This window comes from Eubalaena glacialis, chromosome 16 (assembly GCF_028564815.1).
Source record: "Eubalaena glacialis isolate mEubGla1 chromosome 16, mEubGla1.1.hap2.+ XY, whole genome shotgun sequence".
Classification (NCBI taxonomy): Eukaryota; Metazoa; Chordata; class Mammalia; order Artiodactyla; family Balaenidae; genus Eubalaena; species Eubalaena glacialis.
In genome coordinates this window covers 85,421,824-85,436,167 of record NC_083731.1, presented here as the reverse complement: position 1 = coordinate 85,436,167, position 14,344 = coordinate 85,421,824, and the positions used below count along the sequence as shown (strand labels likewise).

Genomic DNA, 14,344 nt, shown 5'->3' with positions numbered 1-14,344 from the left:
TATTATTAATAGAAACAAATCCTTGATCTTTCTAGATTTTTTGAAAGACAAAATTCTATGCATGTGATGGAAGTGGGCATTTAGGACTTAAATGATGGATCAACATTTGGGTTTAGGCAGACTTTAAACAGAATGCACATTTAATATGTCAGGGTTTCAAACACAGCAAAAAAATTTCTGTTAAATTCAAGATTTTTAAAAATGCAAGATGTTCAAATAACAATACCCTTAAGTCATAGTTGAGTGGTACACTGTGGTGCTGGGAGTATAAATTGGTATGGTATGATCTGATCTTTCTGGAGGGAAGTTTAGCAAAATGTCTTAAAATGAAAACAAAACATGAAAGTCTGTCAATAGGGGAACACTGAGTGAATCAGCTACTAAAGATCATGATGGGGTTCTACACTTACTTTCATGGTAAGAAGTTCACAACATACTGCTGACAGAAAAAGTTGCAAACTCAGAATTTACAAGATAAGCACGTGTGTAAGTATTGTGTAAATTTGTATCTATCTGTGGACACACACACTCAAAAGTTCGTAAGGATGTCCTCCAAACACTTAACATTGATATAGCTTGGGGTGTTTAGACTGAATTTGATTTTAACTTCTTTATTCTCAGTATTTTATCTTCAGTGTGCTCCTTTTTAGACATGGAATACATGTTATTTTTATAATTCTCAGTAAGACTATTCATTTTTTTTCAAAAAGAAGTTGAGCAACTTGAGTTTTCTATAGTCTGGGAAAAAATCACAGCACAAAATATGATGCAACTATTTGCATTATAAAAATCCAAATAAAATATATTATGAAAAATTTTAAATGTGTTTTCTACCTGTGTAACTATATTTTCTACATTTTGGTTAGAAATTTAGTAAGGACCATCTGTTTAGGAATTAGTGTACTTTAACACTGCCTGAAATATATACAGGCAATATATTTCTCTCTTCCTTTCCATGTTACTGATCGGACTTCTCACTTCAGAAAGTCCAATCGACTCGCCTATTTCTGTTAACAAATCCCCAAAATGGATTAACTTTCTTCTTCTCCCCCCGCCCCAAGATGAACTTGTTCTCAGCAGTGCAGCAGCTGGCGTGATCCACAGGTAAAGCTCCTGGTGCCCCGAATGCTGCCTCTGATTTGAGGGAATTTCAAGGCATTCAATTTTTTTAAGCGTCAAGTCTATGAAATAAGACCAATACCTGAACCACCTCTCAATGCAATATGGCTGTGAGCGTGTGTGTGTTTCCTTAAGGCTATATTGAACCAAAAAGTGGGAGAAAAGGGAGTAGGTTAAAGGGGAGTGAGACTTGGGTTTTCTTAGTGTTAAAATCTGATTGTTATTTGATTCTATGTATATATATACCTATTTCGTGACTATCAACCGACCTTAATTCCAAAAGTTCGGTTATATTAACTAATGCTTGGTTTCCACTGGTAGTGTGTGTTGTGCTCGCTTAAACACTCCCATTTGCTTCGCCCTCCTACAAGGCTGCAGGAGACGGCCACATTAAATGCCACAGCACGCTGCAGAGCCTGAAGATCTTCTCGGACAGTTTTTAATTATCTGCTTTGATGCTCTTACTGAACACATGTTTCTTCTCTAACCATGACTACCTCCAGAGATACTGTGAGGACAATGTTATGTGTTTGAAATGCTCTGAATTCCTTTACAAAAAAAAAAAAGCACTATAGAGATAAGTTGCTCTGAATAAAAAGTGATTTTCCCCCCTCGTTTTTATGGATTGTGCAGTAAAAGTGAGAGGTGAGTGAAGAGACCAGGTGACCACAGCTCCTTGGGGTCTCACCTTCTCCCTTGTGAAGTGTGGACACTGCCGTCTGCCACGTGAAACCGCAGGGCCTTTCCTCCAGAAACAGCCCGCCTAGAAGTTCATGGGTGTGCAGACCAGAAGGGAGTCACCTGGGCTGAGGTTAGACTGGTGTGGACTGTGCAGAATTTAGGTAGCTGTGCTTGACTGTCCAACGAAGTCTCAAGCACCCCCTGGATCCCTGTGTTGCCTGCTAGTGAGAACCAAGGCTGAGCGATGGCAGGGAGGCTGAGGGTCTGGAGTGGGCGCGAGGTGGGGCTCACCTGGATGATCTGGGCGGCCAGCTCGGGCGTCCCGTGCTTCAGGTCGTGGCCGTTGATGGCCAGCACCCGGTCGTTGCCGCTCAGCCTGCCGTCCTGCGCCGCCAGCCCCCCTTCCAGCAGGTCGAGGACGAAGACGCCCGGCTCGTCGGTCCTGCGGACGAGTTTGATGCCAAGCTGTTCGGCAGAGTCCCGTTTGTGAAGAACCACCTGGAAGACCTCTTCCCGGGGCGAGCCGCCCTCGGGGCGGTTGTGGGCGCGGCTGCCGAAGCGTCTCTCGCGGAGCACGGTGAGGTGCAGCGTGCTGCAGGGCTGCGACAGCACGGCGCGGGCGTGGTTGTGGGACACGCTGCTGATGTTGTGGTGGTTGACCTGGAAAAAAGGGTGATGACCGAAGCGTGACCATCTTTCATCTTCCCAACTTGTAGCAATGTTCATGTAATGGTTCTGAAGGAAACTGACGTTGTGAAAATGATACGCAATCATTACTTACAAAGACAAGCACTCCAAAGGCATTTTAAAATGTACAGAGTTCCTAAAATTAACTTACAATGACTAGCATTAAGTAGAGAATAGTCATCAAGATCACAGGCTTTAATGATAGTCTTGAATGAGGGTCCTTGGTTCTGCCCTGTAAATGGATAACCTCGGGCAAATTACAGAACTTGTTTGTTTCCTCACCTGTAACACGTGTTTACCATCCACTTCATAGGGTCAGGAAGTGCACGACTAGGCAACATCAGATATGGCAAGTGCTCATGAAAGACTAGTTCTAGTGGAACAGAAACTGAAGTTCTACTGCATTACAAATTTACTTTTCCAAAATGAAATACACTTAAGCTAGAGAAAATAAACTGAGTTTTATTTTAAGGAAAGTGGTGCATCTCAAGTGTACAGCCTTATTTTAGATGAGTGACTTTTACTTTAAAGAAAAGCCGATAATCATAATTCCACTCTAATTCTCTGGCACACAAGTGTAACATATATTGTATAAAATAAGCAAAATTTAATACAGAACATTTACTTATTAAACTTTATAACCTTGAAATAAGTACAGTGACTGATCCTTGGACCTGTAACATCACTGACAAAATATACCCACCTTCAGTTATTTACCTAGTTAGAGGAAGAGATTAGCACAGTTCTTAGTATTTATCACAGTGAGAGTTCCTCTGAATCTGCCTGAGGTGAAAGTGAGGGGGAACCAGCGCTCTGAACATCGGTTATGTGACAGGCTCTGGGTGAGGTGTGATCACCTAAACTCCTTAAATTTTTTTCACATGAAATCTACGTGAAGCTAGACCTCCCCCCTTTCTGTTAATCTAGGGGTTGATAGTTTTGAACACTGTTAACTTGAATTTTGTTGATTTTGGCCTGTCGGCATCTTTAAAAATTCAGTCATCAAATTCATAGATGTCATACACAAAGTTGCTATTCTCCCAAGTCTGCAACATCTGTGCATTTGGTAGCCATCCAAGCCCTCAATAAAAACACTGAATACAGGGTCAAGTAGAGAATTAAGGCAGTTTCTAAAAAAACTAGCCTGACATGAATCCATTAATCAAAAACCATCATTTCTGGCTACTCAGCTAAGAGCTACCTATCTCTAGGCTCACAGTTTTCCTTATATTCAGGTATATCACAAATGACTTTACGAAATATCTGGCTGAAATCCGGCCATAGCCGTGTGCAAGCATGCAGCCTCATAGTATCCTTGTGAAGTAGGTGTGGAATATCCCACAGCTGGAAGAAGATTTTTTCCTTCATGAATGTGTGGTGGCTGGCAAAATGCAGAGAAAGCAGAGACCAGATAAAATACTGTCTCCAGGCTTCGTAAAAATAGCACCAGCAATAGTAAACTCTACCACTTTGGCTAAATGTGTTTTGTACCAATGCAATCAACACATGGCTGTAATTATTTTCCTTCAAAACTGAACATGCCTCAATCACTGATGATGGATCAGACTGAAAATACCCATTCTTCATAGTGCTTTAAAAGTTATATTATCTTTAATAGTGACACTGATGTAATTTATAACAATATTTTTTTTCTTCAAACTGCTCAAAAGGCTGCATCACAAAAGGCCTTGAAGGTTATATGGGTCTCCTCTTCAAAGAGGCTATTTAGTAGAATAAGGTGTGTGTGTGTGTGTGTGTTTAATGCGGGAAAACCAAAGCCACACCCCGTCACTGCATATAGTTTGCTAAAATAAAAGCACAGGCAGCTTGGCAGCTCTTTGCTCTATAATAAACCATCTTGACCACTCCTGGGGATTTTCAGATTGGCTCGCTGTGTTATTTATGTATCTTATACAGAGTTGGGCCAGGTAGTAAACCAGGTAGTAAAAAAAATTCCAAGCAGCCTTCTTTCCCAGTGTTTACTTTTGAATGACCATAAATACTCCACATTTGGGCAAGGGATGTGGCTTTACTTACTGGCTCCAGCATACCAGTCAGAAGCCGAGCAGAAGTTAGGGCCCACAGTAGGAGAGATCCTTTTGAATCCATTAACCAGGTTATGTGTTCTTAACTTTTCTTATCAATTTGAATCATTAAACTGGACTTATTAAGATGATCAGTACTAGAGATATTAACATGTGTACCTCCATAAACAATAATAGTGCCTTGGAATTTCTACAATGTAAATTTATAGCTATGAGTTAATTTCCAAAAATGTAGTCAATAATTTCAGATAACTATAATTTTGAGTTGTAAGGATTCAGTTATGTTACTAAACACAGTTCTCTAAAATAGAAGAGTAAAAGGCCTGCTGCTGAAATATATTAGCAAATAAAGCCTGAAAAACTATTTAACCTCAATGGTATTCAAAGAAATGCAGATAAAAACAAAGCATTTGTTTTTACCTTTAGAATTTAGAAAAAGAATGAGTAATATATACAAATGTTAATACCCAATGCTAGTACATCACTGGTAGCAAAAAAGAAAACACAAAAATGAATGTACACTTATTAATAGAGAGGCTGGAAGTGGGAGAAAATGGGAGAGAGAAAGAACGCTGTGTGAGCTGCAGACGGGGGCATGCGGGCTCTCCTGGACTGGACCGCCCGGGTGTCGAAATGCCGGGGCAGCCAGCAGACTCAGACTGCGAGCTGGGACGTCGGGAACACAGGGAAGGTTTTGCCAGCCTGGTGCAGCTAGAGTGCTAATGTCATAAAATGACAGCAACTACAGCATACAGTAAACAGCTATCTTTTACTAGTAAATACAGTGAAGAGCTAGCTACGGTCTGATCAGGAAGCTGATTTTATATAAGCGGGACTGGTTACGCTTCCTGTACCCCCTATTTCTTCTTAGTCTTTAGTAAGAAACAAAACACTGCCAGAAAGTTCAGTCTGTGTCAGCCTTGCTAAGGGCAATGAAGGAAGGGTTTGGGGCCGGAGTGTGTTAAAGTGGGAATAACACACCGTGAGGGGCAGCATACAAGTGGGAGTGGAAAAATTCCCAGAGGGTCCAAGTTTTGTTTTAATAAAGGAGATGGCTATTCCCGACAGGATGTTATATCCAAGCCCACTCTTTTACTGATTCAGCAAGTATTTCCTGTGCTTATGACATGCACAGCACTATGAGAAATCTGTATCACAACTGGTACCGTTAGGGTGGCTGCAATCACCATAGAAAGCCAAGCCCATTTAAATAGTTCACTGTGATTATACACCAAGAGATGAAGAGTAAAGCAGTGAATGTTGTCAGTAATTCAAGTAAGGAGAGGTCAGAACGGGCGAGAAGCGCTGAGCAAAGCTTTAAGGATGAAGGTGGACAAGCCAGCACGATGGGACAGGCTGGAATTGGGAGTGAGGTGGCAGGAAGAAGAGTGCCATGTCTGGCTTTTCCACTGGATTATAAATTCCACGAGGACTGGGGGAGTACCTTGCTCTTAGTTGTATTCTCAGTGGCTAGTACAGTGCCTAGAACATTACAGCTGCTATGCGTGAAGCAAAAAGGAAGGGTTATGATGAAGATGACAGGCTGTGCAAGAGACCACAGAGGACCGTGAATATTAATCAGTCTGGGTGTGACGCTCTAGTCACATTTTCCCAAGGAAAGCAGAGTTACAGATATATTAACCTGGCAGTGATTTTGTCGGATTGAAGAGCGGAGAGCTGGGCGGCAGGGACGTCTGGTGGGGGTGTGTACAGAGTTAGACACAGCAGTGGCGGCCTGGACTGAAGAGGGAGCAGGGAAAGGGGGAGTGAGGGGTGGGTGTCAACACATCACGGTGAGGACCAAACAACGAAGGAGGGAGGAGTCCTGGAGCTTGGGTTCCTAGAAGATAGTTTTCCTTGTTATGAGTATTTCTTCTCTCTCCTTCTGGAGGTTATTATTTCTTTTAGCTTCAACTATCATCTACACTTGTATGACTCAAATACCCAGGCCAGTAGCCGCAGAACTCCAGTCCCATACAGAAGAATCCTCTCCTCCCCCTCCCCTCAGTCCCATGTGCCCTCTAAGAAAACAACACCTTGTCCCAAGCTAGTTCTTTTTGGGGAATAGCTATTTTTTCTTAAATATCATCTTCTGACAGAGAAGGTGAGGGTAGCACCAAGGGTTAATGAGTGGAGTGCACTAGGGAGCCGACAAGAGACGGCTATCGTTTCTGAATTCCAGCTTAAATCCCATGGTATAAATTGTAACTAACCAGTGCTGCACGGTCTGTCTTTTCCAGATGGTAGTAATCAGTGTAGTAGAGGAAGATAAACTAGACAATGCAGGTGACGGGTGGATGAGAAAACGGGACTTGGGATAAGAGGATGTCAGCATGGGTGGGATGGCCCCGAACTAGCCAGCCCTGCAGACCAGGCCGGGAAGAGCCCAGCCGGCCGCAAGGGCCCAAGCACTGCAAGCAGAGTCACATGCAGGACTGGAAATGAAGTAGGGAGAAAAAATACATTCCACGCACATGGGGCAACAGGAGAAATTACAGATAAATTCTGACTTGTTTTGCATAAAATGACAGTAAACCTAACCTATATACAACTCAAGTTCCACAGTGCCACAATGTTCTGTATTAAACTTATGAATAAGAACAAAAGAGCGCAAGTTAACACAGTAATTAAAACAGATACCTGAAGAATCTGGTCTCCAGCAAGGAGTCTCCCATCTCTGGCGATTATCCCATCCCGATAGACTTCCTGGATAACAATGTTAATCAGTGGCGTTTCATTGCCACCCACAATGCTAATTCCTAGCTGAATATAAGGATTAGACCGGTGAATTTCAATTGTGGTGATTTCGCCTTCTGGTAAACTAAGTGGCTGCTGTGTGGCTGCCAAGTTAGAAATGAGAGAGAGAAATAGATGGAAAGAGAAACATTTTATATTTTGGTTATCATCTTCAGGTAAATAAGTCATCTTACATTAGTAGATGGTAAAGAACTATGCAATACCGCTGGATAAGGAAAGCAGAATGACAAAAAATATCTGTTAAGATTATCTAAACATTTCTTCTCCCAAAGGTGATCAGTGAATTATCACAAATAGCCACTACGTATCAGATCACGAGGGGCGACACAGTGATCTGATGAAGCAATATTAAGAGAACGTCATCTCGACCTAACTGACGAGAGAAGGTTTGGTCGGTGGAACACGTGTAAATAATGCAAAGCAGCATAAAGACGACTCTGTGGTATGTGATCACCACGGGGTGAGAGAGGAGTCACAAAGGCTCTAAGAAGGGGTGGCTCTTGGAAAAGGGTTATGGCTGGGGCAGGGAAAATTTGAATTTGTAGTAAAATTTGGAATTTGTTCAAGAAAAGTATATTTAAAATTAAATACCTAGGGCCAACCATCAAGACGTGCCCAAGATCCATGACTACAGGCCTTCTGTTCACTCCTAGTGGCTGTAACAGTCAGATTCATGGCAGCCACCAGAGCAGAGCAGTAGTCACAGGCGTGGCCGTGGGGTCAGATATACACCCAGCCCTTCCCCGGCGGCACAAGCTGACCAATTCGTCTCTCAAGATTCAGGCCTCTCCTGTCACAAACCACCTCACAGCACCGTCAGCGGCATTTAGTCAGCTAACGGATGGGAAGGGTCTGGCACACGCGTGACACAGGGAGCACTTAATTTGCGGTATTATTTTGTTGCTCTTGTTGTTGTTTTCTTAGTCAAGAAGCAACAAGCGTTTGCACACAAACACCCAGTAAGAAGCAGGTTAACAACCAGTGAATCATGGACTAAACAGAAGAGGGAGGGAAGGGTCACCTTCCTCAGAGTAAGTTCCGAGCTCTGCTTCTAAACTGCAAACTGTCAGACTTGTGCACTTAAAAGGGTGAGTTATGTGCTATGTGGATTATATCTCAAAATTAATTTTTTAAAGAGGAAAGAAAACGCATGTTGGGAGAGCAGCAGGGAGTGGTGGGGAGGAAGGCAACGCCCGGTTTGAGAAGAGGCGAGGAACACAGGCGGCGGACACGTACTGTCCCCGGCAGGGCTCTCCTCGAAGGCGGGGTTGTCCAGGCCAGGCTCCTCCGTCCAGGCGGGAAGGGACGCCGATGTCAGGGTCGGCCCTGAACAGTCCGGTTCGGGTGATAAAGTAGCTGGAAGATCTATGACCGTGGTTCCATTTTCATTCTCGATCTCCGTCTGAGTTTTACTAGTTTTCTGTCTCTCCAGGGCAACTCTCTGATGAGAAGCTCCAGGGCATCTAGAAAGAGAGCATCAGGTGGTTTCCAGATGATTGGAAAGGAAAAAAAAGTGATTAACAGTTTGTACCACAACAAAACAATGGCAATGGCTTCTATGCAAAAGCACCTAGAAGTACCCACAAGCATTTCCACTCAAACGAAGTTCTTACCACTCCACGGAGCAAAGTTAAAACAAGGCGTTTGCACAAACATGTACCCAGGAATCTACTAGTACCAGAAGTCCGTACACAGTGTAGTGCACCAGTACAGTTCTCCCTGCACTGTGGGAATCATCCTGACGTTCTGATTTCATGACCCCTGTTACAGGTTAAACGGCTGGACCACAGGAGTGGAACCCAGCACCTTCCTCCACAGCCCCCTGCGTCCTGCCTTAGACCTTGAGCACCCCGGCGCCTCTCCGCTCTCGCACCCAACACTGCACATCACCTGTTAGTGGGTGGAAATACATCTGAAGCTTTACCACTTGCAGGAAGGCACAGCAAAGGCTCACATTTATGACAGGCATGGGAGGAGAGGAAAACATATCTCCTGGTTTGTAAAAACAGAATTGCAACAGTGGAATTACGGATATGCTATGAAACTTGAAGAATATATTTCTAAGTACTGGGGAAACTTACATAAGCACCAAGAAATAAGGGCTGTTAACTTGCTTGTTTTTACTTACTTAGGCCAACAAAAGGGGCAGATGTATGTTTGTTTAAACATTTAAAGAAAGTCTTTATACACAGATGTTAGCAGTGCTGCAAGGTGCCAGTTCTTTCCCACCTGACACCCTGACTGGACAAAGTGACGAATGATGCCCAGTTTGAGGAGCGGGTGGAGGAACCGGGGATTTGTACAGGAGCGCCAGGCACACGCTCCGAGACCCTGACACGACTCTACAGACCCCACCTACTCTCCTGCTGGGGTAAGAAGTTTAGGAAAGGGTGGGCAGGATGGGCGACAGTCTTGTGCCTAGGACTGCAGACCTTCATTCAATAACAGTATTCTTAAAAATCTAAAATTTCAATCAAAATTAAGGACAGAATTCAATTAAAATTGAAAGCTATTCCTTAATGATAAGAGTAATAAAATTGCCCTCATGAACTGAAGATTTATTTTAGGTCCTGGATTTCAAGTTCTTGAAAAGGATCATTATGAAATTTCTTTATTCAACACTCTCTCCGGACATGCTTTCTCCTCACCTTGCTAAGAAGGGGGTCCACTTATTTTCTTCCAGGGAGTGTTTCTGCAAGGGCCTGGCAACTATGTTTGAAAATTATGTCACTGAAAAAATTACTTTTGTCAAGTAAGCATATTTAATTAGAAATGCATTTTAAAATATTTTATTCAACAAAAAATTGACACTAAAAACTGAATCAGAAAAAATACTTTTGACTAAGAAGACAGGTAATGATTTAGTTCTCAAAATATGTATCATACACAAATATCTACACGGCCAATAGCTAGTCTTTAATGGAATAAAAGGACTAGGAACAGGAATTGAAGAGGAAATACAAACAATGTGAACACCTGGGAATTAGCCTAACAAACAACTAAAAAAATCCTACAAACTAAATAACCATAAAGGCTAAGATATAGTTATTAAACATGGAAAAACAAATTTAAAAAGCAAAACTTAATATTGTTAGAGAGGTGAAGAAACAGGTATACTTAAGTTTCCAGTAGGGCAGCAAATCGTTAACAGGAATTAAAGATATTAAAAATGATACTATGTAAAAATATGGAAGAATGATCCTACCCAGGAACAGAGGAAGGCTACAGAGGGAACCTTCGGGAACACCCATGTTTAAACACGATGGAGCAGCTGAGTAGACTGAGATAGAACAACCAGACAAGAGTGTCAACAAAGAAAAAGCGGCCAACTATGCAAATGCCATAAAGGGGGCAAATAAGATAAGGGCCAAAGCACTGGTTTGATTTGGAAATTAAAAGGTCATGGTGACCTTAGAAAGAACACTTTCAGTGATGAGGGCAAAAGCCCAGACTATAACACAAGCAGTTCTGTTAACAAAATACATGCATTCCACAAAACTGCACACCAAAACTTACAGAGCATAGGCGGAAAGAGGACCGGCATAGACCATTCAACACCGGGGCATCTGGGGATGGAGAATGGCTGCTAATGGGTACAGGGCTTCTTTTTGGGGTGTTGACATGTTCTAAAAATTAGATTGTGATGATGGTTACACAATTCTGTGAATATACTAAAAACCACTGAATTGTATACTTTAAAAATAGGTGAAGTTTATGGTAGGTAAAATATATGTCAATAAAACTAATTTTTAAACAAAAGGTGAATAGGGAATGAGTAGATCAGAGCAGGCCTGGACAGAGAAAAGCTCCTGACCACAGACAGCCCACAGCCAGCATCCCTCAAATTTGTAAACATTTGGAACTGAAAGAGAAAGGAAGAAACCAGAATTTGCTGGGTGTCTAATTAGGGCCAGTCACTGTGTAGACTTTATGTACAGTATTTCACTGAATCCTCAAAACTGCTCTATCATCCCCATTTTACAAATGGGAAACTTAAAGCAACTCACTAAGCCAGCATCACACAGCTATTAAGTTATGGAGCCAAAATTCAGGCCAACTCAGATCTGATTTAAAGGTGCCTGCTCTTTACGCTGGATCGTACTAAACTTATGGGGTTCTTTTCCTAGGCCTTAAGAAAACATAAATTGAATTTGTTCCACAAACTTGTACCTAGAAACACAGTCATAGCATGTTAGAGTGAGAAAGGCTTTGGTGATCATGAAAACACAAACGGAAATCACAAACAGCAACAAAAACCTGTGCATCTTTTTAAATGGAGCATTTAACAATAACAACACAAACCGCAACTGGCACAGGGGGATATAACTGGGATCATTCCAGCAGGTAACTGAGTGTAGCAGGAGGCTAGTTTGGAGGCTATTACACATGATTAAAAGCAGCAGGAAAGAAGTGCCTGCACCACTGAATGAGATCAGGGTAGGCATGGGCTCAGACGATGCAGGTGGAAGTGGAGCCCTGAGACAGTGGGCTGCCCTGAACAAGGGCACTGGAGGCAGTGTGACCTGCCACAGGCTGAGGGCTGTGCCCCCCAGGCAGGCTTCTCTACATGCAGGTGTGTCTTTACATTTTTCCTAAATAAAGCCCAAAGGCTCTTGCAGCAGCTACAGCCAAACTGAGGGACTTTTCCTTTCCTGCTGAAGGTTATAATTTCATTCCACTATTCTGGCTCTCCTTATGGAGGAAAATCACGTATGAACTAGCTTGATTTATGGCATGGTGGCATCATTCCCTGAATAACGATGATTCACATTAGGAAACACACAGTGTAACAGAGCACACTGTATTACTGGTAGCAGTACTAGGTTTAGTGGTGGTGGTGGCAGCAGTCATAGTAGAGGTAAAATCAAATGGGGCACGGTAAGTGCCAGCACAATGCCAGGTACTTAATGCAACTCAAAGAGCGTGAGCATCTTAGAACCAAGAAAAATGATAAACAGAGTTACGGATTACAACATGCAAACATCACCTTAAGTGACATCAGTGAAAATGTTAGATTAAGGGTATCTGAAAAGCCTCTCTTCCACAAAGCACTGCGAACACTGGCAAAAATTGTCAGAAAAATTTCTGAGCTCTGGAAATAAGCCAAGGAAGGTTCTGTAGCACTCTGGAGTGCATTTATTTGAGAAAAATGGCTGAGTCTTAGTAGACCAGTGAGCTCTGTAGCATTTGAACTTGCCCTATTCCCATCCCCACCTCCCCCAGTAGCCTGGGACAGCCATGGCCCACAATCACAGTGGAATCAGGAGTCTGGCAGCCACGGGAGGAGCAGACTGGAGCACCTGCAAAGCCCCATTTGTAGAGAATTGTCATTAACTGACCTGTTGGTTCCCTGGAAGACCTCACTCGCAAGGCTGTCTTTATCTGACCTGACTTGGGGCTCACCCAGTGCAAAGGCATTTGTTAGGGGGGGGGAAAAAAAGGCAATTGTATAAGACTGTGGCTGCCTGAGGTAGACAAACAAAAGGCTAATCAAAAAGTTTAAAAGGAAAAGCTAGGGAATGAAATGTCCAGGGCTACATGCATGCACAAGAAAGAACTGAGAAGGCCCTAAACTCTCACTCCTGCCTAACACGGAAGCTATGGGAAGGCAGGAAACGAAGGCTAAGGAGGAGCTGCCGACTGCCTGAGTGCTGAAGGTGTGCCCACCGTGCGCACAGAGCCCCTTGGGAAGAGTGGGAGATTCACTGATTACAGGCATTTAAGAAATTCTCTGTTCAATCATCAGCTGATTAGAAAAATCACTGAACAAACAGTAACAAACAGCAATAATAAATCCTGAAGAGAAAGAAGAATCTGATTTCCAGAGTTGCCACATTATTTAAAATGTCCAGTGTTCAATACAAAATTAAGAGACATGCAAAGAAATAAGTAAGTATGGCCCATACATGGGGAAAAAAGGAGTTAACAGAAACTGTCCCTGAGGAAGCCCAGACATTGGCCTTACGAGACAATGACTTAAATCGAGTATTATAAATATGTTCAAAGAACAGAGGACTCCATGTCTAAAGAACTAAAGGAAAATATGAGAATGATAACTCACCAAATAAAAATACCTATAAAGAAATATAAGTTATATTAAAGAGCCAAATAAACATTCTGCATTTAAAAATAAGTACAATAAGTACATTTATTATAAGTACAATAAATGAAATGAAGAATTCACTAGAAGAATTCACAGGAGATTTGAACAGGTAAAAGAAAGAATCAGTGAACTTAAAGGTAGGTCAACTGAGATTATCCAGTCTGAGGAATAGAAAGAAAAAGAATGAACAGAAAGGATAAAGCCTCTAGGTCCTGTGAGACACCATCAAGAGTATTAACATATGCAGAATGGGAGTCCCATAAGGAGACAGAGACATTAGGGCAGAAAGAATATTTGAAGACATACTGACCAAAATCTTTTCAAGTTTGATGAATGCTGAAAACAGCAAGAGTGAAGTACCTCATCACAAAGAAGTGACCCTCAGTAAGACTGCCGCCTGACTTCTCTTCAGAAGCTATGGAGAACAGGAGGCTGTGGATAGCATATACTCAGAGTGCTGAAAAAAGACTGTCAACCAAGGAGACTATATCTAGCAAAACTATCCTTCAAAAACAGGAGAAATTAAGACATTCCCAGATAAATGAAAACAAAGAGTCTGTTGCTAGCAGACTTGCCCTATAAGAAATACTAAAAGAAATCCTTTAGGCTGATATGAAAGGACCTTAGACAGTAACTCAAATCCACATAAAGAAATAAAGACCACTGGTAAAGGTAACTACATAGATAAATATAAGACAGCATTAAAGTGCTTTTTGGTTTATAACTCCTTTTTGGTCCTATTTTGTTTAAAAGACAACCCTGTGCAAAGCAATAATTATAATTCTGTTTAGATGGGCTTGTAATGCGTAAAGATGTAATTTGTATAACAATAACAGCACAAAGGATGTGGAAAGGAATGAAGGTATATATGAGCTAATTTTGTGTGTACTGGTGAAATCAAGTCAGTATTAATCTGAACTAGACTGTTGAAAATTAATATGTTAATTGCAAT

At 42.1% G+C, this 14,344-nt stretch overlaps 1 protein-coding gene across 3 annotated transcripts in view; it reads right to left on the bottom strand.

The window, feature by feature from the left end:
- Positions 1 to 14,344, bottom strand: part of LNX2 (ligand of numb-protein X 2) — an 87,946-nt gene that overhangs the window by 24,664 nt on the left and 48,938 nt on the right. For 2 of the 3 annotated variants that reach the window (XM_061171248.1, XM_061171247.1), the window contains exons 3-5: positions 8,526 to 8,752; positions 7,173 to 7,372; positions 2,092 to 2,460 (exon numbers count right to left, since the gene is read on the bottom strand). In XM_061171248.1, coding sequence (XP_061027231.1) covers positions 2,092 to 2,460; positions 7,173 to 7,372; positions 8,526 to 8,752 — 796 coding nt within the window. Of the gene's footprint in view, positions 1 to 2,091; positions 2,461 to 7,172; positions 7,373 to 8,525; positions 8,753 to 14,344 lie in introns of those variants that run through there. The other variant, XM_061171249.1, reaches the window with a different exon arrangement.